Below are 26,250 nucleotides of genomic sequence, written 5' to 3'. Positions count from 1 at the left end.
TTTCAGGTGTGCAGAGCTGTAAGTTTACTTCAGAATAAAACACAGACATAGGGGAGAATCAAAACTTTTAGAGTTGTACTTGACCATATATTTGGACAAAGCAGAATTACACTGCATATAACAAACAGTAAAATTTCTTAAAAGTTGTTACAAATATTTTACTTTCTACCTGTACGATCATTAACATAGTTTACTATATCAAGATTTTTTTCTAAAGGCTTAAAACAAAAACAATCCCTCTAAACTACTTTCCAACAGTAAAATTTAAGTAAAATGCTTACATTCATTTGACAACAAAAAAAAACATATTAAAAATGTTGTGTGGGTGGTGCAAGAGCTGCTCTTTCAGCTACAACTTTCTTCCAGGGTTATTCCTGTGGAAAGAAAGAAAAGTCTTCTTGTAAACTGTTAATAACCAAACTCCGAAACCTTTTAAAGTGATCCACCCACACACCCACACAATTACTTAAGATACTGCAAGATGAACTGTCTAATCTGCGATTCACTAAACTGCTTACCTTTTCCTCTTTGCGTCTGTCCTTGTCTTCATTATTCTCAATCGTTTCTTCTTCATCTTCCACAATCCCATCCCCTTGGTATTTGTCATGTGTCCACTTCGGACTGCTACCTGACTTTTTGAAGTTAAAACGCCCTCTGCCACGCTGGAAAGTACCACGGCCTCTTCCTCTTTTGGCCCAATAATCCACACCATCGTCTCTGTCATCATGCTACAATAATACCAGACAAAGAATAAGGTTAGGACACCTCTTAAATATACCCATTTAATGTCAGTACTCTATATCAAATTTATACTATACATAGGAAAAAAAAAATTAAGATAACTTTTTAACAGTTCAGATCATAATTTATAGAAATAAATTTATGAAATATATCCTTACAATTCACGATGCTATAAAACCACAACAATAAAATTGTTTTAAGAGCCCCCCTTAGCTGTGGGTCTACTCAAATGTTTCTGAGTAGCAAATCTGTTATCTGTCACTTATCTTTAGTCAGAAGAAAGAATTACTCGCTAGTTTTGAGAAAAAAAAAATCTGTGATTTTAAAGGAAGAAGCTCTAGGAATGTGCTAAATTTTTTTTTTATTTTTTACTTTAATACAGACATAAAGTTCTTTATACTTATTAAGGAAAGGTAATTGAAGGCAGTTTTCAGACACCTTGCTTCACCTGTGCAATGCAGGGCAAATGTAGTTTAAACTGTTTAAATCTGACATTAACAGCAGCTGAGTTTCTCTGGTTAATAAGCTTAAAATTTGCTATCTTGCTACAAAATATAGCTTAACATAGTCTTCTGGCAATCATTCTGTGCACTGCATGAACACTACAGACAATTATTTAATATAAAAAAGTTTATCTTTAGAAGAGTGAGGTACACTTGCTTCAATATCTGCTTTTTTTACTTGTGATTTGGAAAGAAATTTGAACTATTAAACACATACCACACGTATATAAAGCAGTTTATTAATTATATATTATAGGAACAGTTAAAGGGTGGCTTTTTTTTAATTAAAAAATGGGGTTTTTAGAGATAAGAAAAAAGTTTAATAGCTACAATTATTTGTTCTAGCTATCATAGCATTTCTTAATGAATATATTATCACATGTCTTTCTATGTTTATTGATCAGAAAAGTTTATGTATGCGTGGGGAGATGGAGGAGAGCTCCTTGTACAAACATCCAAATCGTGGCTGCATTATTTCTTGGATTACCTGTTAGCATATTTGTGACAAACTATAATGCTATAGAAGAAGCTCTAATCTTCACTACTTAACATTTTTCAGTGGTGAAACAATATCCTTAGAAGTTAGCATTGTTAAGGAAATCAACTGGAACAGAGGCTACGTATTCAGTAGACTACACTACTTACTGGGTGGTTACATCAACAGTCCTCCTTTCATAATCCAGATGGGGAAAAGGCATCAAAACTAAGGTGATTTTCTTATGACTATCACACAATTCAACTAAGAACAGCAGGACTGCTAATAACAGTCAGCCTACATACATCCACAAATACTGTCAGCTTTTCCTGATCTTCCACTTTTGCAGACTTCCAGACAAATCTAAGACAAAGCTCAAATGCCAGACAGACATAAATTCAGGAAAAAACAGCACAAGTCTTTTTGGTTTAAAATTTGTTTTTAATAATTTTAGTCTGAGTCTGCCTTCTTCCCCATGCACTGATGCAAGTTTTGGAGATTAATTCCCCATCAGGCCACAGTTATTGCCAGCCTGATGCGGACAGATGCAAGAGAAGCAGAACCGGGCACTAAACCCACCCCGGTATTCTCATGGTTACACAACTGAAGTCCTTGTCTGTACATGCATGCTACTTCTACGCTTGTAGAAAGTTTGAAAAAACAAAAGCATGCATAAGATATCGAGTTCTCCACACCCACCAAGAAGTATTTCTTGCTTTTTGGGGTATATTCAGGATCCCACTCCTCTTCCTTCGGTCTCTTCTGAAAAGTAGTATTTGAGTTGCTGGGACCAGTATTTGTTCCAGCAAAGACTCCTCTGGCTCTTCCTCTGCCCCTAATTCGAAACTGATTAACCAAGATGTCATTTAATCCATTTACATAAAACCACAAAGAAGAGTTCAAGTTCTCTATTACTGAAAATGCTGTTTCTGTGCTTAATTACAGTATCTGCAAGTGTAAAACCATTTTCACATTCACATATTACCTTAATATAGTCAAGCATTCACTTTGAAATAATGATAAACTTAATTGAAACACATTTGAGTTCTTGGCATAAATTCACCCACAACCACCAAAGAAATTTCCTTTGCTGGTAAACCAGTGTGTTGCGACAAAAGGTCAGCAGAAGCTTCTGAAGCTGTTCATAGACAAAAAACAAACAGAAAAACTAGACTGAAAGAAGAAAACTATCAGGGGGGAAAAGAAAGGTCATTTATGGTGTCAGTCCTATCAGTTACAAGAAAGTGATTCTAGAATACATACAAACAATGCAGTTTTCAAATAAGTATGTCCACTTTGTGTTACTCAAACAGTTTCAACTGCAATTCAGAAATGTACTTTAGGCCAAATTAAATTTCAAATGAGTAAACTCTTTACTCTGAAAAATGAAAAATATATATTGTACAGAGTAACAATGCTTGAAGTGAAAAGTAGTGTCTTAAATAGTCTTTAAAATGAATTAACAGGATTTTAAAATGTTAGGCTAAAAAGTCTCACAGCAATAAAGAAAATACTTAACCTAGAATACACTAAGTAGTAATACATACAGTTCCCTCAGCATCTAGATTTTCAGCTTGTAGAAAACATTAAACAGGAGTTTATACCCTCCATTCAAGCAGAGAAGAAAGGTCAGGTTGGGAAGATAGACTGCTAAAACCTGCAGTTACTACAGAACACCATTCCCATAAACAGCCTAGTTAAAAATACAGAACTGGGTCTTCAGAGCATCTGTACAAAAACCATGACTGAAAATTAATTCCCTTTGTTAAAAATAACTATGTTCCATAAACATAGACCAAAAAAAGATATAATTAACTAACTTCAAAGAGGATTATTATGCATACTTAGTTCCACAAAGTTCTAACACTGCTAATGCAGAGTTTATGCCGGACAGTTTTAAAACTACTCTGAAATCAAACATACTAAAAAACAGTCTGTAAAAGGCTCATAAGGCCTGTCCAATACACTGTAGGCAAATGAAAAAAAAGCTTAGAGAATCACTTGGAAAGTGACAGACTATCACCTGAAAAAAACTGTACAAGAGAGGAAATTCCACATGCTTTATTTCCAATAGCTTTGAAACCTTCACAAATATAGGGCACAAAAAGCAGTATCACAGTGAGGGGGCCAAAAGGATGTAGCAACAAAATTATGACAGGAAAAAAAAAAAAAAAAACAAAAAAAAAAGAGAGAACTGCATTTCCTGATATTAGGTCCTATGATCAGATTCTCTTTAAGAAAAATATCTCGAGCTTTCCTCAGCACTGTATTAACACTACCCCACCACCACATCATCTTTCAGGCAAAGAAATACAGCAGATGAAATCCACTACAGTATTATCTTTATGGGCTTGCTTACCGCAAAGACCATCACAAAAAAGACAAGAGTACACTTTCTATAGAAAGAGAAAACTGCTTTTAAACAGAACTGTTACACACAGAATTCTTTAGGAGCTGGATACTAATGACAGTGTCATTAAAACATTCTATTTATCCTTATTTCTGTGCTCCTACTTCAAAACTATTCATGATGTTTATGTACTAAAAGCCTAGAACTAAGTATTATAGTCTATCAGCAAGTGTTAGTGAAGAATCATTGTTGATTTAACATGTAAGCCAAGCTGTCAATTTCATTAAAGTCTCCCTTATCCTATCCCCTATTCCTGCTCTGGGGAGGATTCAAAACCGAAACATTTTATTTACTCCAAAAGCAGAGCAGTATTTACTGGAATGCAGCCACTATTAGCCTGAATTACACAGACGTTCCTACACTAGCCAGCCCCTATGTTTCAATACTATCCAAGCTGTATCCTTGAAGAGAAGATTTGAGTCAACAGGTTGGTCTATTTAAATTCTCCTGTTCAGACACAGTTTGTTCAGTAAGCCTGTGTGTGACCATGTATGTCATTAGGGAACATTAACCAGTTATTATTGCACAGTCACCAGCAGTTAAATTAGTAGAAGTCTATTACATTTCCAATTCACATCTACTTAAATTTCATCTAAAGTAGCACCTCTTTCATGATATGTACAATCTGGTTTTATAAAGCAGTAAGGCTTCCATCAATTATAAGTTTTCTTCAATTGATTCTCTTTGAGATGACAGGGTGTTTTAAGCTCTACTTTTGTTTAACTCAGTGCCACTACCTTATACAGCTAGAAATTGTGCTGATACTGTCATATTTGATGCCTACGCCACCCAAGGATTTATACATTTATGCCACATGAGTGTTCCTTAGTATAATTACATTTAAAAAAAACAAGAAAGGAGGAAGTGATGCATTTTTAGTGTTAGAAGTTTTGGACTTTGAATTTTCTAAGTAGCAACAGTTCTTCAGATGGAAGATTCAACCGTTAACTCGAGTATTGCACACCCTACATATATTTCAGGCACCCTTGTGTCTAGTTCCAAACTTTTTACACTACTACAAAACAATTTAATGTGCACTTATACCAAACAATGTCTTTTAGTGTTCTTTACAGGTTATCTTAATTACAGGCTACATGAAGGAATTATTGTGGAAGTATGAAATTACTCCTACCCATTACGTAAGTCTATTTGACAGTTCTTTCCCCACCGAAACACAGAACTTGCCTTTTTTTTGTGCTTTGTTTGGGTTTTTTTTTTGTTATGGTTTGGTTGGGGGTGGGGGGGGAGGGGAGTTTGTTTGTTTAAAGTGTTCCTTCTCTTTTCAAGGCCTCCTTTATTGATTCCTAGTCTTTCCTAATGCTTCTACATTTCCCATTTAAGTATCAGTAATTATATTAACATGGAATTTTTAACTTTAAAATTTTTCTGAGGGCTATAGTGGTCAATGTGTCACTTTCCAAATCACAATGCTGAAACATATTCCAGAGCTAAATTAATGAGCTTTCATGCTCACTGTGGCTAGTTCAGGCCAAAGAAACACTGAAAAATAACAAGTATACCATCTCCTCTCCTCAACAGAGCTGTTTCAAGGTTGAGGTGTATTTTTTAGTTATGCACCATTCTCTATTTAACAAGTTGCAGGCATTACAAAGGAGGGCAAAACCAAACTGAAAATGACAGGGAAAAACAGAAACTGCAAGGAGTCGAGAGGTAACAGATCACAACATTTAATCTCTACAGAAAGGTAAATTTTCATTCAGATCCTGTTAGTAAACAACATAATTATAAAAGAGCAAGGAATAAGCAAGAAATTATTTTCCTACCCTTCCACTAGGGTCTCTAGTGGTATGCTAATGCATTTTTACGCACCAATTAGCTGCTATTGGGCAGTGCTGGGGAAAAAAACCCCCAACTTTTCAGGTTTGGTACATCACATAAAAATGCAATAATCACTGCTATGAAAGAAGTCTAGGCTAACATTAATCACTGCAACACTTCCTCATTTTATTTGTTATACTATTACTATTGGTGAAGTGTTCATAATTTGGGGGAAGAGTATAAGACAGCAACTTACAAAGGTGCCTCTTGGCCTGTTGACTCCTGCAAAACCAGAGTATTCTTTCTGTTCATGGTGGGTTTTGAACTCTTCATCTCTTTCTTTCTTGCAATCCTTTTCTTCTCGAGAACTGGATGAGGAAGATGATGGGGATGAAGATGGGGAGGACCGAGCACGGTCTTGATCTCTTTTTTGTTTACTGAAAAATAAAAACATACACTGTGTGCTATTTTAAAAGTACGAGACAGTCTGTAACATGCTATACTAAAAGGGGTCTCTTTATATTTTATGAAAAACTATCCCCCTTCTGATGATAAAGTCACATACATGTTACATATTTCAGATGTTAAGGTGAAGTATAGTTCCACTTTCCAGCCTCCTCTTACACATTTAAATGCACTAAATGTATATTATTGCTAGTGAGTTGGAAAGCAGCAGTCTGCAAACTGCAAATACAGTTTTTCTAGGTTTTGATGCCATGAACAGATTTTGTTACTTTTAAGATCTGCCTTTCTTCCGAGGCAGAAAAACAAAAATTTAAGGGAAGAAAACCCTCAAGGCAAAGTTTTGCAGTAACTTTACATAGATCAGTTTGCACACTGTTGAGAAGATACCGTGTGGGCTTCCCTATGTAGATGGCTGTATGGAATTAGCCAGTGGAAGATAATGTGGATACCAAAGTCAGAAAGTAAATGGGAAACAGGAAGTGTAAGTAAAAATTCATTGTATATCCAGTACAAAGCAGGGAAAAAAAACTGCTACAGCAAGACTTTTAGTAACCCCATAGTGGTACTAACTTGGCCCAATTTACAAGATTTTAATATTCTATTCAAAGGAAAGTCATACCTGAAGTAACTCTTACCACTGCTACACAGTATCCACTGAGATATGCTAATTTTTTTTTTCTTAAAAACAGCCCACTGGCTTTAGACAAAAATAAAAATTCCCCTTTTCACCCATGTTAAAACCTAAGTATCAGTAAGGTTCTCATACTCTGGGTGTTATGAGTTGAAAAAGTGCGGAATCAAGCATAACGAACCAAAGTTCTTACACAAACTGTTTATAGAAATGTACTGCATTGAAGTCCAACCTCCTGATGTAGCCTGGATAATAGGACAGATTAATTTGTCATTTTTTTTTTCAGTGTTAGCTTGCTATTCCAAAGTTTTTGTCCTCATCCACCATAAGCCGTGTAAAAGACAGATAATACATATTTGCTGTAAAACAAATAATTTTAATTGTTTAAATTTAAACGTTCCATTATACATTGAAAATTGAAAGCAATTAAGCTTACAATTACAAAAGACTAATTAGAAGCTAAAAACCTATATAGGGACTTCAAATATTTACCTGTCATCTTTGTAAGATTTGTAATCCTTGTAATCTTTTGGAGTTTTCTCATGCTTTCTTGACCCACTGGATTCCCTGGAACCCTTTGAGTCTCCTCTTTCTTTACTTCGCTCTTTTCTACGTCGGTCAATGTCATGCCGAAGATCAGCAGAATCACACCTCAATTTTTTATCTCCCTGTAAACAAATATATATTTTGGAACAAAATTTTGAAATAAAATATCCAGAAGAGAATCTGAATGGAAAGGTAAGCTGTGCATCAATTTTCAAAAAAGCAAGATAGAATTTACCTATTTTTTCAACAGTCTTCAGCACACAAATTGACATTAAGTGAACGCCCTTTACATGCAATGGCTAGATCTAAAAGAAGAACAGCTAAGAATTTCAGTTTCAAACAAGCATTCCCATCAAGCCAATGGGATATCTACTTTTTGATACAGACAGACCATAATACATGGTTTGGGAGGATGTTTACATATTCATTTCTTCTGGCAAATTGTTTTTAACAGAGCACAAGCACCTTTGCAATTCAACCATACTACTCACTGACCACCTCGGTACTTCCCCCACCCTCCTTCTATTCTTTGTATTCTTTGTCCTTGGGCAGCTTAGTGCCACAAAATTGGTCAAGAACTGTCCAAGAAGAAAGGAAGGGTGGGAGAAGACTTGACCTTATATGCGACGTTATCAATACAGCAAAATCATGCAACATAAACTGGCTTGTTAACATGTTACAACATGTTCTAAATGCAAGTACTCCAGATACAATAAATAAAATTTTTTTTTTTGTATTTTCATATACAAACACAAAGTTGAAGTTTAGATTTAAAGGGAAACACATTAAATTAAGTTCGGAAATACAGACAGGACATTTACTTAGAACCTACTTTTTGACTTTCTTCTTTAAAGACTCTCTCTTCACCTGCTAAACGGGTATGCTTCCTCAGGGTACTTGGAGAGATGTCAATCCTCCTAAATGTAAAATAAAAGCAGTGTCTTGCCATACATGTATGTGACTGTCAATGGCCTCAGACATTTCTTTTCAACAGAAAACTGAGAAACAAGGCATTTTCGCAGTAGAACAGAATTTTTTACATATAAAGCCCCACCAGAATACAGAAGCAGAGTGAAAATTAAAAACCTTGGTTCTGTTTTGTGTGAAGTATGCTAGAAACACAAATACAGAAAATAGACAGTTTGGTTTTTCACATTTTAAGTACAGCTTTGAAGATACAAAATATGTCTAATGAGTTATTTCAAAAGATCAGTATATGTAGCCAGCTGAAAATCCACCCCCCAAAGAAATCATCAACACTGTGGTAGTTTGCTGTAAAGTCAAAAATACTGAAGAGTTAAGAAAACTTGTGAAGTTGGATACTGAATATGGAGATAATATATCCTCACATGCAACACAAATATAGTACACTGCATCATAAATAGCACATGATCAGAAACTACATCTGCATGCCTACCTTCTTACCTTTCAGGCTCTCAGATTTTTCAAAAAAAAAAAAAGACTGCTGTAAATTAACACAAACAAAAACTAAAGTAGTATGAGATGGAACATTTCATACTGAAGAATAAAGATGCATGTACAGGGCTTCTTTTCATCTTCAAGACATATGCCCCTCAATATTTGAGCACTGCATGTGAGAAAAGTAAATATATCCCAAATGAGATACAGAGGTAGAGAAGACATCTTCTACAACACCACAGATGAAGCCAGACTGGGCTCAGATGAGTTTTTACAGAAGGGGGTTTTGGTGGGGTTTTTTGGTGTTTTGTATTTGTCAATTTCTTTGTAAACTGCTCCATATAGATTACGAAAAATATTTTTGGTTCTCAAAAGAAATAGTAACAGACATTATTTGAAACACAAAGCATCTACATATGCAGTTAACATGTACCTATGTATTTCTGGGCTCTTTTGCCGGGTGCAGTGTTCTTCAGTAGCTTTTTGATATGCAGTGAACCTCTCATTTAGGGTCATTCCAGCTGACTTGAAGTATTGCTCTGTTGGTTACAATAGAAAAAACACTGTTTCATTAGTTTAATTCAACTGACAGGTATTTTACTCCTGACAGAAAGGCAAGTAGCAGGCAAAAAACATAGTATTTTCAATAAATCTATCAGGACAAGCAAATGTGGTGTTTTCCCTATTTTTACACATTCTGTAACCAAAACAAAGTAACAGTGCACAGCATCACTGCAAGTCTACTTATAACTATGCCATGACTGTATTACATCTAATTCAAGCATCATTTACTGATTAGACTTGCTCATTTCAATGACCTTTTCCTCTAATGAAAGAGAAGGGAGCAATTTCTTAACAGTTATTTTATACTTTGCCCATAAGAGAAAATGAAGTTACTTTGAGTCATGAATACTTGCAATAAGTACATTTTACTATTCATCTCATCTTTAACTTAAAGTAAGAGTTAATTCAGTGAAAACACTTAAGTGTATGCTTCAATAACTACATGAATGACCTAACAAGTCATTTCTTAAAGGAGTACAATTTCTTGATTTGAGGTTGTGATGATAAACGATCCAAGACAATTAACACACCTATATGTAAATAAATTCATTTAAGCATCTGGCATCTTGGCAAACTTGACAACTTCTCTGACAAATTTTCTCTTTCCTTCAGAGACAGTTAAATTAGCAACAGCAAAACTCAGTTTTTAAACCAGCTCAACAAATGTGTTTAAATGTAATATAGAAATACATAAAGTCATGAGCTATGAAATGTTACATATGAAGCAAGCTATCTGCTTAACAGGTCAACATACATCTGTATCAACTTACCGCCCGGCATCCAGTATTTGTCTCATAACCAACCATTAAAACTTGAAACGGCCACTACAAGGGTAGTGCCTCAATCATAATTCCATCAAACACAGGAATTTGAGCTAGCAACTCTGTTTTTATGCCATTTTTGCCAGGAAGACAGAAGGTTCAACTTTGCCTGTTTGGCATCTGTATCTTTCAACAGCTATTTTACTTTTGTAACATGGATTTTGCCATTTCAAAACACATTCCAGGACCTAGTTACAATGAAAAAGAAAACATCACTGGGCATTTTCAGCTCTACATTAATAAAGAGCTGTTCAGACTGGTCGCATCACACCAATAATGAACATAACTGCAATTTGTCAAAAGAGTTACTAAAATCGGATTACAGACTACAGTAAATTTCAAACTTAAAGAGAGGTTCTGCTTTCAAAAACAACCATAACTGTACATATTCTAATAACTTGACCAGATAGGCTGTTAAGCTGTTACATTTAACAGTTATTTGTTTAACATACAAAGTTTACAGAAAAAGTCTATTCTGTGATCAACATGTGAGAGTTTCAGGAATATTATTTCACCTACAGCCTACATATGTACCACATAAGCAAAAACTTACAGAGGCTCTCACTGGACTGAGCCTTAAAGCTCTTTACATATCAATAAAATAGATGCTTTCACAACAAATCATTATACTCTATGCAGCTGTCCCAATAAGAATTTTTCAAAATCTAATACATTATCATAATCTATTATTGCTGACTATTAGTTCCTCCTTTATAAGTAATTCAAAATGCAGGAAATCATTTCACCTTAGTAATGTGAATTTTGCCAACAAAATGAGACTTTTAACAGAACCTTAGCACGTATTTCTAACGCACAAATCTTTGCAATTCTAGAAGCTAAAGCATCTTAAAAAAACAATGCTTACAGGTAGATATGCTGAAACTGGTCACCTAATTAAGCATTTCCACATTCCCCCTTTGTATGATGATACGTCAAAATTATTTTCACCAGCAAATTCTTCCATATTATCTCAGTACATTAAACACAAGAACAAGACAACAGCCCAGTGAAATAAAGTAAATGCTACAGAAATAAAGCATTTTAAAGAATTCTCCAGATATCCTCACTGGATTTTAAGGAATTATCTATTTTTCCATCAGAAAACTTTGACAGGATATGTGACCTAAATGAAATATATCTACTTTGATGGTCTGGGTTTGGGTTTTGGTAGGTTTTTTGGTGGGTTTTTTTGTTATTCTTGTTTGGTTGGGGTTTTTTGCATGTTTATAATAAGCAACAGCTACTACTGTTAAATAAGAAAATAATTGGTGTATAATTCCTTTAATGGAGGTTTATTTAGCGACTGCCAAGTTCCTATAAGTGAAATTCCTGGCTCCAGTACTGCAATACTGTCAAATAGGAATAAAACGAAATATCACAGTTTATTTTAGTATAATCTAGAGCACAATTTTTCTTCAACCTTATTTTGAGACAAAAACGCCTTCTAGTAAGGACCTGGAAATGAGCTCTAGGGTGCTCCAAAAGGAATGCCATTGTATTTATTTACAGTGCAAAAGACACCTGTCAACCCACATTGCACCACTTAATATAAAATTGTATGTTAAGAGCCATTAAAAGAAAACTAAGTAAGAAAAGATTGACCAATGTAGTATGTTTAAAACTACACTGCAAAAATTCAAACTTTATATGCTAGCTTTGCTCAAAAATTTATCCAGAAACATAGTATAACTGCTATGATGCTCTACACTGCTTGGGTTTTTTTATACTAGCTTCTGTAGCTATTATCCTTCTAATTATTTTTATGTGTACCTGAAAAGGAAGAAAGTCTGACTAAAACAACACTGAAAGAGGGCTGAAACCTTCCTGTACTAGAGACAGCAAACAGGCTGAAATGAAATTGTCAGACGTATATTCAGTACAATAAACTGAATACATACCTTTGACATGATGAACCAACGACACAATGTGCTGAATAAATGACTCTGACGTGCTTTTGCTGGCCTGTGGCAACTTAATGTGATCAAAGATGGATCGGAACTCTTGCTCCTTCTTGACGGAATGGACAAGTGTGCTAGCAAGCAGCCTGTCTTTAGTCAAGGAAGCAGGTCTAAAATGCATCAACAACAAAAGAGACACACAAAAAGAAACCACTAGTTTAAATAAAGAGGAATGACACTGCAGGCAGGTGGAGAACCACACTGTAAAGTGGAATAATTTACCTATTGGAATCATCAAGAGGTACCGGTGCCATTTTGAGTTTAACTTCAGGACGATGGGAGTCACTGGCTATCATTTTGATCCTAAGTGGGCTCTCCTCTCTGAAGGTGGATTTTTCTCTCGCATCCAGATTCTTGTGTAGAGGGGGACTGTAATCAAAGAGTTCTTTGAGCTTTTCAGACTTTACCTGCTCAGGTGACTGAGTTTCTTTCTTCATCATTAGTCTCTCAGAACTCTTGTCTTCTTCCTTGTGCTTATCTTTTGTTGCACTAGGCCTTTCCACTACATAGCCAGTCTCTTTAAGCTTATAACTTTTCTCATCTCTAAATCCATCGCTCTCTCTATTGCCCTTGATTGATATTTTAGATTTGTATTTGGCTCCTTCCTCCTCAGCATTCCGGTGAGATGCAGTAGGAAAATTTTTACCCTGATCTGCCAGGACAGACTTTCTGAACTGTCTGTAATCCTCTGTCTCCTCTGTGTCCTCCCCTTCAGAGTCATTAAACTTTTCTTTCCCAGTCTCTTTATCAACGAAAAAATCTAAAGTTTCCTGTTCCTCCCATTCCCTTTCTCCCTCTGTCCTCCCTTTTTCTGATCCTCTCTCCTTCTGGGCCTCCTTCTCCCTGGTATTACCCCTATCAAGCAGGTATACTCTAGACTCTTCATCTGTGTACCTGTGGATAGCAAAGAAGAGACTGGTAACTCTGGAGTGCATTCATTCCAGTTCACTTGCATTCCTCTTTTGTGTCAATCCCACACCAAAAAGAAGAAAATACATTCCTCTGAGCAATTTAACTTCAGCATGCAACACTTCACACACCATTAACACTGTACCCACTGTCATTTATGTACTACTGGAGGCATCTGAAGAATATAATGCCTTTCTGTAGAACACCTAAAAACTCTCTGCTTGAGTTTATAAAAAAGCTAGTGGTTTGTTTTCTTTCTTAATCAGTACCCAGTTTCACATTCTCTTACACCAGTTATTTTTTTCCATCAAATTCACAAGAAATTTCATAATTCAGACTGCAATTCATTTTTGTCCTTCTTTTAGTGAAAAATTTAAAGGAGTACCATAGAAAAAAAGTGAATGATATTCAAGATTCTGCACATTTCTAAGAGAATTCCAAAATCCGACACAGGCTTAATGCATTCACTATGTTGTGTACAAGCAGGGAACCTTTAGAAGGCAACTCTCCTAAACACAGAAACACACTTACCAATTAATTATTTCAGCCACTGCCTTATCTATGCACTATTTTCACATAGGTTGTAACACATTCACCAACTCCAATACATCTACCACAGGGGAAGTTGTATTTTTGATCTTCTAAGCAGTGTATGTTTACATAATAAATCACTGACTGGACAAATTCATTTAAAAGCCTTCAATCAAGCCTATATAGCATAGTCACAACTTTCCTCTATAATTCATTTTGTGAAATCCACTGAAGTACAAGTCACTTTAGAAAGGAACAGTCTAATGTCAGATTTTTACAACCTTTAAAAATTACTACTATATCAAACATTTTAAGAGCACATTGAAGAATTTTACGTTAATTGGAAAATATACATTGAACTTTAAATATGTCATCCTTCACATCACTAGAATTATGTTCCAAGAATACCAAGACCTACCCTCTTTCATAAGTAATGAAAGTCAAGGCATCAGAGTTGCGATACTACACCACACAATTAGCAATCGATGCTGTTCATGTTAACAAAGAAATCATTGTGCAACATCTGCATTTTTAGACTTCCAGAAGATTTGCATTTCAAACTACATGAAGCATTAAGATTTTAAAATACTTGAACAGAATTCCCTATCAAACAAGCAAGTCTGATGCACTATTCCAGCTAAGATTTTTCTTAACAGTAAATGGAGTATAAGAAAATACACTGTAAAGGAAAAGCACAAACCAATTTTTCCTCAACAATACATGTCCCTATCTCCACTAGCCAATGGCCAAGAACTTGAAGCATCTTAGGAGGAAGAGGCATATGTTTCAAGCTCAACTCCAACCAGACTAAAATTAGTAATATTTATTCCACATTGTGTTTTTCAAGGCAGAGTGATGATCTTGTCAAAACTCTATAACAGACAGCATTTTAAGAGGCAACATTACGTTTGTAATTTAATTCTTACCTTTTCATAAACTTTCCACCTTTCGCAGTTTCCTGTTCACCACCCTCAGGATAAAATGACCGCACTCGAGCCTCCTCACGGGGAGCACTCTGTGATGGGATTGTCTTTGCAGGGCTTCTCCTCGAAGGGATATGATGCAATGGGCTATTCTGAGAAGGACTATAACGGCTAGAACCATTTCCAAGAGAACCAGAGCCAGACCTCTCAGGACTATGCTGAATGGAATGGGAATGTTGAGGTGTGTCCTTTGCTGAGTGGGCTGTGCTAAGCAAAGGGGCATCAGAGCAAGATGAACTCTGACTAGGTGGGGTGGCAATAGAAGGACTATGGGGTGACCTTGGACTGTTATCATACGCTGAAAGGCCAGGCCAAATGTCGCCAGAAGCTGCTGATGATTTGTTAAAATCGTCAAGAGACTCTGATGGGTCATGTTCAAATGTATCTTTCTGTTCATCTTGTGATTTATTTTTCAAGGGGCTATCTTGCAAAGGAGCCCCTTCAGTTTTCTTTGCCTGCTTTTCCAGAGACGCACGTCTTTTGGAAGAGACAGGTGATTTGCTGTATGGGGATGAAGAACGAGATGAAGAGGACCTCGGGGACCTGGAAGATCTGTAAGATCGACGAGATCTGCTCCGGGACCTCTGGGAAGACACAGACCTTCGTTTTGGACTTCTGGAACGTGACCGGCCACGCCTAGGGCTTCGGGAGTGTCTTCGGTTCCAGACAGGCCTATAACCTCCACGATGGTATCTACCACCTCCTCCTTGATAATACCCTCTACCTCTTCCTCTGTAACCATAGGGACGTCTCATTCCTCTATTATTTCTGTAATCTCTGCGATAATCTCTAGAATAAACACGATCCCTGCTGCGAGATCGTGAGTATGTCCTTGACCGAGACCTAGAACTAAAATTAAAAAGCAAACATCAACATTTGACAAATGGAGAATAAAAACAACAACAACAAAGTGCCTTGCCACTAAATGCTAGATTTCTCAAATGCAGTCAGAATGGTAAAGGAAGCAGACTAACAGTCTTAAAGTAACTTCTACAATCTATCTATTATTTCTGTCTCAAAAGATTATAATAAACATGCCTACACTCTTAAGGACTGTGAAACTTAGACTTCAGCATCACATGATTAAGACATTACCAGCCTCAGTGGCCTGCCCTGCCATTAGAGATTATCACCATTCTGGAGCATGGCACTCATTTCCTCAGCCACCATGGTTCACAGCCTCGAACATGAAGTTACATGACCCCCAGTTTAATAAGCCAGCCTGTGGACAGCAGCTGATGAGGCAGTAAACATTCAATTCAGCCATTTCTTTTATGGGAGATGGTAATGTCCACTAGTAAGAAAGATGAGGCAAAGGCTGGAGGCAACTGAGAAGACAAGATACAGCAAAGCTTATCTGCTGAAGCCTTAAGTTACTCCAGATCTGAAAAGCTGCATGAGAAATACAGAACAAATCACAGGGAAAGAGACTGGACAAAGAAAACATTATGTGAAGGGGGAGGGGAGAATCAAACAAGCCACAAATCATGAAGAACCATTAGCATTCTGAAATTATCTTGAGATGCAGGAAGAGAAAAAACAGCCAAGTATTAGACAACTGAAGTAACAGAAATTACATTCAAAGCAGAATTTACCTACAGCCTAAAATGAAGTAAGACCCCAAGCTCACTTTTGCCACAGCATCATGCAAGTGAAAAATAATTTCCAGACAAAAAGCTCATATACTAAACCAACTTTTCATGCAGTAAGACATCAATTTACCTGTATCTCTTTTTTCTAGAATGTGATCTGGATCTTGACCTAGAGCTGGACTGAGATCTGGACTTTGATCTTGAAGAATGTGATCTAGAGTTAGATCGACCCATTTTTCCCAGTAGATATACTCCTTCCCAAAAGGAAAAGCAGTGAAGGGAGGGGGGGAAAAAAAAAAAAAAAAAAAAAAGGGAAGCAACTATTTAGAGACCACGTAAATCATATAGATGAACAAAATTTTTATATGCTAAAATGAGAATATTAGAAAGAGGTATAGTATTTCCTAAACCAAAGAACTTTGAAGACAATATGAGTACATTTATTAGTAAATTAAAAGCTCAACCACATTTTAAAGACTTTAACATAGCTACAGTGCACACAGTTTGTCTGAAAAGATAAAGTATAACAGTAAAAGGTTTTCCAGGTTTAATTGCAAACTGATCCTGTAGAAGGAGAGAGGAAGCAACAACAACAACAAAAAAGTTTCTGCAAATTAAGGCAAGAAATAACGTTAAGAATGGACAATTACACATTTTAATATATTTGAAACAAAATTCTTGCTCTTTGTGTGGTTTATAATTTCCTTGCATTTCCAATGCACTAATCCTTCTCTGGAAGGACTTTACAGTCCCCTACAATGTACCTTTTACATAAGCAAAGAAAAAGCCCTCAAGTACTCTGTCCAGCAGTTGCTGGTTTGAGCCAGGGGTATTATTTCTCTTAACCACATGTACTAAAGCTAATCACTCTGATCCGATTTTCCACCAGTCAATATGCCCACCCTGCACCTTTTTAAGTTAACTTTGCTTTTTAAACTACATGTAAAATGCATGGCCAACTTAACTAGTTAAATAATATGGCTTGTAACAGAATTCAACATTTTTCAGCTCAAACTAAGCTATGAAAATTACAATTTATTATAAAGCAATGAGTCCTAAAAGAAAATAAATTCATAATAAACCAGCATTTCTTCTTATGTACAGTCATAATAAATATTGAGAATTAATTAGTGCTAGCCATAAAAAAAATACACACCTTTTCTTTTCAGATCAGTGGCTAAAAATCCCCAATTTAATTAATAAAAAACTTTGACCCATTACCATTTTCTTTTGAAATTGCCCAGCTTAAAAAAAAAAAAAAAAAAAAGGTCACATTAGACAACCTGAATATAAACTGTGAACAAGTAACTACACATTTTCTGGTCTTTGTATGCTCAATACCCATGATCCTCATTGTTTAATAACAATTAAAACAAAAATAGAAAACCCAAACATTTAGCTTTTGTATTGCAAACACACACAAAAGCCTAGAATTATTGTATTGAAAATACAAGCTCAACACAACAAGCACTTTCTGTCACAAGGTACTTTATATAATCTCTCTTGTTACCTGGGTGATATTTCAATTATGTAAAGACAAATAAACAGCGTTAGAGCTTAATGTAAAGTTAACAGAATTTCAGAGATTTGACACATATAAGAGAACCCAAAAGAAAGAAGCAGACCAACCTTTCCCCTATCAACTGGTCCCTCCTGCCCCATATGACTTTCCCCACCACAGTAGCACAAGACTTTGCATGGCCCCAAAGAAATGTAACCTCATCTGAAACTAACCCAGCAAAAAATTAATTTTAACCTAAACTAGCTTTCCATTTAACTAAGAAAAAAATTATTTACCTTTGAGAAGAAGAATATGTCGAATGCTGTCTTTTAGTGGCTCCTTCCATTAAAAAGCAAATTTGCATAACCTATACTCAGAAGATGGCTTCTAATTCATTGTGTTCAATTAAACTCACAGAAAATGGCTTATAAACTCTTATGCTCATTTACTCACAGGCAACATAAATTTAGAGGTTTTAAACTGTTGTAAGAGATGAAGCATACCCATTTTCCAACAGTGATAGAAAAAAAAAACACCCAGAGGTTTTTTTGCTATTACAAGTAGTTTTCAGACCAAACTTCAGATGCACATAAGTTTATAATACAACCCAATCTCAGCCTTAAAGGAAATTTGATTTTCCCTGTATTCAACAGTAACATTTATACATTTGCATTCTATGTATGACAAGTACGTATATACTGTATGATAGTTGACCTTTACAAGAGATAGATTAATTTCAGAAAGTTCTATATATTGTAGTGTCTTATTGCAAGCATAAATTTTAGGAAAACAAAATCAATTCTCCTCTTAAATGGTTGGGTTCAATCAGAACATTTAAAAATAGAATTAAGTTAATCTTACCTCAAACTGTTAGTTGGTGCCAATGAAGAAATTATTTCAAAACCCTCTATTTGTGCTTTCAGCAATACTGATCCCTATACAGAACAGAAAAAGAGACTGTCAAAAGACATGACCTTTTACTAAAGTGCAGGTAATACCTTTTGCTTAAATTGGTTCAAACATTAATCTGTTTATCATGAAAAGACAACACATAAGAAATGGCAAATTTACTCTTGGACTCAGTGAAGCAGCATGTTAAGACTGGAGCAGCTCAAGAGCTAGCCACTGTCGAGGGGCAAATCCTACTCCCCTTCCATACACGATCACTCCTTCAGCCTTGCTTACAAGGCTGTGTAACACATTATCCTCACCTTCACAACAGCCCTAACACCTTTTGGGTCCTTCAGTGAGCAGGCTCTTGATACCTAGAAATCATTTTCATATGGCTAGGTTATCAAACTGGCTTAATGAAGGGCCAAACAAGTGCCAGAGCTGGATTATGGGGGAAAGAACAGCATGCAGCCAGGAGAAGGGGGCAAAAAGGACAGTGGCAAATTGTTAGCCCAGTTCAAACTCTAACATACAGTGTTGCACTTAACTGGAGCTATCTTTAAAAAAAAAAAAAAAAAAATTGGGATGAGGACTTCAGACAACAGTAAAAGCTTTACATTTAGGTTTCTTCTGCAACATTTATACAAGCATTACTCTGTTATACCTTATTGTTTAAAATGCATACGTATATGAGTTTACCTAAATAACCATCATCTTCAAAAATAAGCTTTTTTACAGGTATACAGAAACAAAGCATAACTGCAATAATGAAACCATTCTCAAATGTACGAACTTTTCACTGGCCTGAGCTTTTAATTACCTCAAAGCCTTACAACTATGTGTACATTCATAGTCTGATTCAACATTAAGCAAACTTTCCAATTCCACTCAAGTAACTCGGAATTTTGTCCCAATTCAATACAGACGGCACGGATCTCCCAGAAATTCTGCATCTCAACCATTTATTCATTAAAGCCAAAGCCATAAGACATCCACTGCTCCTAAATGACACTTTCACACTTGTTCACGGATGTTTTCAATGTTTTCTTCATCTAAAAGAAGAAATGTAGCACTTGTGTCCATAAACACTGCTTTCAAAAGTCCACTTACCATTCACTAGTAGTGACCAAGATATTTCCAATTTCTACAAAATATATGCTTTAATAAGATTAAGTTTTTACTTCTCATCATCAGCAAGCATGAGTCTCTGAAGGAGCACAGTAGTGTATCGGACCATTTCAGATCTTGTCTAGACAAAAGGCGAGATGGTATTAGCTAGCAAAGGTTAATTAAGGCATTCAGAAGTCAAGTACAGAAAAAGTAATACAAACTGCAGCTAAATGGTTGAAGTTTAGTCCGAGATTTTAAATCAATATTTAAATCACTTCTACTTCTGACTTTTAAAAACAGTCTGTTGGTGTTAGCTGAAATCCAAAATCCTAATTTAGACAAGTCTTTGAATCCCGGGAATATAGAACAAGATAGTTACTTCACCTTTAAAACCTCTAGGCAGAAGGCAGGACCTTAAATTACTATAGCTCAAACTCTGGCAGTCATTTCCATACAGTTCTAGGAATCTTTTCTTAACAACTGGCAAAGGTGAGAAGTAGCCACAAATTTTTTTTTTTTTTTTTTTTTTAAAAACAGCCATTGGAAATACCACGTCCAACCCTGGCAGATGAAATATATTTGCTGCCCTTCTCCCTATTTTTTAAGAAGGATATGGATATAACATTTTAAAAGAAAAAGAGTTTTGAATAGAAAACCTTAAATATTGAATTAAACAAAACTCAACTATTTGCAGCTTTTTTTTCCATTTCATTATAATAGGTAAAAGCTTGACACACAAACCCTGTTTTCCAAACAACATTCATACTTGGGAACAAAAGTGAAAAGACTACATCCCTGCTTTTTTGAATAAAGGTTTGTCTGTGTAAATATTCTCACAATATACAAAAACCTAAAATGTTATTAACCTCTATTAAAGCTAATTTAGAAAATAATAGTGGTAGATATAGAAATATGTAGGAAAACAGCTCCTTTAAAACAGTAAGCTTCTACAAGCTTCACACTTTCACAGAAAAAGTACATATTCCTCTGAAAGCATCACAACTACAAAACATTGTTTCACAGTATCAAATAAAATCACCGACAGCCTCCTCCTGCAGACTCATGCTCATTGTCAGTCTGTAGTAGCTACACCATGTCAAGTACGGGCACGAGTGGTAAAGGGCAATGAAAAAGAGGTGCTAAGCATCATATGTTGCTACACAACATCATCAATCACTAAATCAAAAGACTAGTTGCCCCTCTCACTTCAGTGCAGGAAGCTCATCTCTGGACTAGTCTCAGAAAAGACGCAGAGTCTGCCAAAGGTGCGTATTAAGATGTGACACGAGATGTCATCACTAACACGGAGCATTTTTAAGAGAGGACTGTGACTGCTAGGAACATGGTCTATGCCTGAAACACCAGGGCTGTAATGCACATGCTTTTTGCAACTCAAGCTTCTTTTTCCCTTGCTTTCCGCCCTAAATATGCAAAAGGAGATGCCTGGCTCTCAACCATTTCACTCCTGTGTTAGAAAATCTGGATATTACAAAGGAAGCTGCTGTAGCTCCACAGTACTTTAAACCAGAATAAGCTGGCACTGCTAGTTTAAAGAAACAGTCCTATCTCTCCTCTCCTTTGTTTCCTCACATTCCTGATGATCTTCTCCCTTATGCTAGCACAAGTATTTCTGCAACCACACAGTGAATTAGATCAGAAAAATGTATGGACCACCAGGATCAGTTTCAATACAAATTATTTTCCTATATGGTTCATGACACAGCCCCACAAACATTTGGGCCAAAACAGGGAAGCTGCAGTAGTAGCAGCCAGACAGGACTGCTGCTTTTGGCAGCACTGCAATCTTAAAAGCTTCCCTGAAACCAGCTTGGCAAATCCATCAGCAGCAACAAACTTCAAATTTAAGGTTTTTAACAGAACTTGCAAGCAGCTTTAAAAAAAAAAAAAAATTTTAAAAACAACACACACACCCCCCAACAAAAAAACCCAACCCATCCCCAAACAACCAAACCTTAACACAGAAACCTAGAGGTTTTTAAAAAACAGTTAGTCCACTACCTGTCAGATACTATATCACATTCACGGCCAAAGAGGGAGTCAAGAAAAGTTTCTTAACAACATAACAGCAGGATCTTTGGGTGTCTTAAATCAGCCTTGGCCAGCAAGCGTGACCATCAAGCAAAAACAAGATACACAACAGAATCAGGCTCATCCCAATACAAGCAACACAATAATGAGGAAGTAAATGTCACTGTTAGCATTCGCTGTTTAAAATAAAAATGAAGGACAAAGAAAACTGTTTCCAATTCCTGGTAAACATTATTTTTAAGAGTCTTTACTATACCACTGATGTTAAAGTTTTCTCAGGGTACACAGGCTGCAGATGCAACGTTATCTGTTAAGCCATTTTAAAAGTTTTACACCATGTGGAAATTTTTGAAGACATTTTAGGACAGTTATACCCACTTACACTAGCAAAATACTGCTTCCTCTTAGCTTCATTATTTTAGCTATCCTTCAGTTACAGTTATTTAGTAGTCTACATTTCTCTTGCTTAAGCATTACTTTAAAGCTGTCAGGAAGATTTAAGTCAAAATCTTGTTAAAGTCATTCACAAGCTGAAGTCAAAATGCATTTTCATTCAGAGATTTAGGCTTCAAAAGAAATCAGGATTATACAATCAGACAAAACAAAAGGGGATAGGACAGTCTTCAAGAAATCCCACAAAATTTGTAATATTCTCTCATAATACACATACTGAAAGTCAGTCTTATTGAGACAGCAGTGCATCTATTCAGTGCTTGTACATTTGTCATGCTTTCTTATCCACCCTTTACCTTCCACTCCCTCTTTTTTAAATGCCCACAAACTTAACAGCAGCACATCACAAATAAGAATAGAATGCATTTCATTAGTGACTGTCAACCCATACTACTCAGATCGTCAATGACTAGAATCCTCCAAATACTAAAATGCCATCGCAAATTTGCCCAAACTATCCTGGAATGTAAAATTAAGAGCTGGGAAGCTTATCTTCCCCCTATTTTATATTTTGCTGTATAACATCATCTTCATAATATCCACACAATTACAAAAACAAAACAGACCCATGTAAGAATTACAACATGAAAAGTCAGCTGCAACAGTAAAACATACAAAGGCCCTTTTCCTAATTCATTCATTTCTATAAAGACAACAATATAAAATATTTGCAAATTAATTCAAAAAACAGCATCCTAGTAACAGTAAAATCAGCTCTGCAAAACCATCATATGATTGGTAGCAGTTCTTTTATGTAAAACTATTGGCAAACAAAAGCATGTTTCTCCTCTAACTAAAAACACAGACATCAAAGTGACTCGTTCTAAGAATTTTGTCAATACACAAAAAGGAATTAGCATGTTTTTGGATAAACATTGTTTTGGATAGCTGTTCTTGTTATTTTTTTGTGTTTTAAACACTGTGTTTTCATATGCCCTTACACAGCGGCTTCCACAATCTCTTTGCAATAAACTATAAGCAGGCTGCCGCAGAAAAGGCTATCTTCCCTCTCTCATTTGTTCCAAGACCAATATTCATATAGGTGCTTGGTGAGGTGGAGCAGTTAACTGATCCAGAAGAAAACTACTCCGGACGAAAAGACAAAGCTGACTTTTCAGCCGCATCACCTCCCAGATCCCATTTACCACAAGGCTGCATGGAGGCCAGTGCCAGCACAATGAACAAGACAGCGATGCACTTTTTCAGAATACCTTTGGGAGAAACTCTCACACAGATAAGATAAACTGAATACAGTTGTAACTCAAAGGCTTACTTTCTTCAGTAGTTTCCTTCACCCATCTCCACTACTTGTAAACAAACCCCAAATGTTCTCTGGCATTCTTCAAATCCCTACACCACAATCTCTCCTTGACAACCAGCCCGAATCTAATCCATCCAAATACCTGCAGCCTAGTTCCAAACAACAGCTCCCTGCTGACCCTTTCTAAATTCCTACCACCACTCCAAGTTTTCTGCATCCCCAATGGCAACAGACCCTTCCCCACGGCACATGCTCGCCCCTCGTTCCCCCTTCCCCTCAAGAAAAGATTCCCTCAGCGGCAACCTTCACCTGGGGAATTGCTCCACACAGCCAGGCCCACTAAAGCCTTTCTCAAGCCATGCACCCAGTGCTCAGGAGAGAGGCAGTCACACCCCAAGTACCGATCTATGTAACACATTAAACCTCTTCCTGCCATTCAGCACAGCCTGTCACTCAATATCAAAAGGGACGAGTGGGAGGAAGCAATTCCTACCCTCCCTCCCACAAGAAGCTGCATGCTTGGAGTGCACCTCGTAGCCAGAGCCTTTACCCCTTCTTATTTTCCCCACTTTTGTCTAAAGCAATGAGGTTATCGGAGAGGAGAAAGAAGAACAAGGAGAAAGACAACAGCTAGACAGCATTTTCCTGGAACCCCACGCTCTCTAATCAATCCTTCCCACACTGAGAACAACTATTCTAAGGGATGCTTTTATTTATTTATAATAAACCAACCATTACTCAAGCAGTGACTACTTGCAGTGTCAAGAACTCCTTTGTTCTGCATGTCCCCGGGTCTTTCTGTAGTAAAATTTAACTGCTACTGTTAAGGTAAAACTTTGATCTCATAGACAAACAAGTGACAAGCTGTACTGACTCGGTAAAAGATCACCATGACACACAAAACAAGAATCTGATTTACATATGAAAATTAAAGGCGAAAAGTATGGGGTTTACAAAGCAAATGAGAAATAAAGGACAAAATCCCGCAAAGGTTGTATTCATTATGATCAACACCGGGAATGTAACAGCCCCTTTCAGCAAGGCGCATAAAACCCACCCCAGCCCCTCGCCGGCTTTTGCAGGCATTTCTAAACAGGACAGTTAAGGCACAGGGAGGCAAGCAGGAGCATAGCATTTAAGGCACAAGCACTGGAACCGCAGTCATGCCCGAGGGGAAGTTCCTGCAACGAGCGTAAAGGCTGATCCAAAACCGGGAAGCATCCTTTCACCCCAGCACCGCTTCCCTCCTTAAGAGTCACACCCGCGAGGATAACGGGGAGATTTTATATTCCTGTAACCAGTGCCGCACGGCCAGCTCCGCGGGCCTATCTCCCACAGGGATGGCGGAAAGGCTGCAAAGCCAGGTCGGCCGGGGTGGAGGCCCAACGGGGCAGGCCGCCCATTCCGCGCCCCCCCCCCCCGCTCCGCGGCGGCCTTCCCGAAGCCGCGCACCGCCTCAAGGCAGCTCGGCGGCCGCCTCCCGCCGCCGTTTCCCTCCCTACCTTCGCTCCCGGGGCCACCGTCCAGGCCCAGGGAGGAGCGACCCCGGCTCGGCTCGGCTCGACTCCCGCAGGAAGCGGCGGCGGCAGCCCGCGGCAGGGTGGTGACGGCGGCCGCCCGGCCCCTCCCCGGGGGAGCGGTTGGGCCCGTGGCCCCGGGGGCTGGCGCGGCTGGGGGGGGTGGGGGGGAGGCGCGGAGGATAATGGCTGCGGAGCGCCGAGGTCACGCGGCGGGGAGGGGCGGGACGGCGCGGCGCGCGGGCACCGCGCGGCGGCGGTGGGGGGGAGGGGAGGCCGGAGATGCGGCCGCGCGCGGAGGGCGCCAGAGGCGCGGGGGGGGACGACACGAGCTGCTCCCCCTCAGGCTCCCCCCGCCATCTCCCCCCGCTCCCCGGGGCCGGCTCGGCCGCGGCTACGCACGCCACCGTCCCGCAAAGCCTTCCCGCGGCCCCTTCCCCTCCGCCCCTTCCTCACCTGGCGGGCGGAACTCCCGGCGGCCCCGCTCCCTTATGGCAGCTCGGCGGCCATTTCCCGTCTCGCCGGAGGAAGAGACGCGGGGCCCAAAGGGAAAAAGAAAAAACCACCATAGAGAGCGGGGGGCGGCGGCCGCCGCCGCGGGTGCGTCACTTCCGCCCTGGGCGGCGAAACACCGGCACCGCTCACAGCCCCGGCGCCATCTTGGTTTTGGGTAGCCGTCCGCAAGGAAGATGGCGGGCCGCGGCCCTAGTGGCCGATCGCAGGCCGACCCCGGGCCTGTGCCCCGGCAGAGCGGCGTGGCCCTGCCCTACCCCCCCCCCCCCCCCCCCACACACACACACACATACGCTCTGTCCCACGGCCGGGGGCACCGTGCCCCGCCGGCTGCAGCTCCTCCTTCCTCCTCCCTCACCGCCGCGACTAAAAGTTGTCGCCTTTTACCCTCTCCTTCCCGAAAGAGCGACCCGAGGGGTCGGGGCCCCCCGGCCGCAGCCTGGTTACCTGTTGGACGGGGCGCGCATCCATCCACAAGAGTTGCTGGGAAGGGCTTGTCTGTAAAGCGGAGCCCGGGCAGCGGACCACCGTCAAGCGGCATTGGCACCCGATGCTCCCCTGCACCAGGAAGGAGATCGCGTAGCAGCGGTGCTTTACTGCAGCAGCTTTTGCAGCAGATGTGTGCCTA

The 26,250-nt window shown here is 38.5% G+C and overlaps 1 protein-coding gene across 13 annotated transcripts; it reads right to left on the bottom strand.

Moving 5' to 3' along the window:
- BCLAF1 (BCL2 associated transcription factor 1) lies at positions 1-26,220 on the bottom strand. 13 transcript variants are annotated; one of them, XM_069787239.1, is made up of 15 exons: positions 26,070-26,183; positions 19,830-19,968; positions 18,690-18,763; positions 17,484-17,571; positions 16,458-16,581; positions 14,679-15,584; positions 12,535-13,206; positions 12,253-12,422; positions 9,403-9,508; positions 8,383-8,467; positions 7,497-7,672; positions 6,165-6,345; positions 2,419-2,565; positions 519-728; positions 1-374 (listed from the first exon to the last, which is right to left on the bottom strand). In XM_069787239.1, the coding sequence occupies exons 5-15, from the start codon at positions 16,559-16,561 to the stop codon at positions 369-371; spliced, it is 2,763 nt and encodes a 920-aa protein (XP_069643340.1). In that variant the 5' UTR covers positions 16,562-16,581; positions 17,484-17,571; positions 18,690-18,763; positions 19,830-19,968; positions 26,070-26,183; the 3' UTR covers positions 1-368. The 13 variants fall into 13 exon arrangements, 12 of the variants coding, with proteins under 12 accessions (XP_069643340.1, XP_069643336.1, XP_069643335.1 ...); XM_069787235.1 differs by lacking the exon at positions 19,830-19,968 and having other exon boundaries at positions 26,070-26,203; XM_069787234.1 differs by lacking the exon at positions 17,484-17,571.
- Between the last annotated feature and the right edge of the window lie 30 nt (positions 26,221-26,250).

Source organism: Haliaeetus albicilla, chromosome 7 (genome assembly GCF_947461875.1).
Source record: "Haliaeetus albicilla chromosome 7, bHalAlb1.1, whole genome shotgun sequence".
NCBI lineage: Eukaryota > Metazoa > Chordata > Aves > Accipitriformes > Accipitridae > Haliaeetus > Haliaeetus albicilla.
The sequence above is the reverse complement of the archived record's forward strand: the minus strand, read 5'-3'. Positions and strand labels throughout refer to the sequence as shown.

Bases quoted from the DNA above. Each gene is read 5' to 3' on its own strand.
- BCLAF1 (XM_069787231.1), bottom strand. From the start codon at position 16,561: ATGGGTCGATCTAACTCTAGATCACATTCTTCAAGATCAAAGTCCAGA. The intron at 12,423-12,534 runs GTAAATTATTCC...GATGCATTTTAG, and splicing joins CCTCTTGATGATTCCAATAG to ACCTGCTTCCTTGACTAAAG. The intron at 8,468-9,402 runs GTACATGTTAAC...TTTTACATTTAG, and splicing joins AAGAGCCCAGAAATACATAG to GAGGATTGACATCTCTCCAA.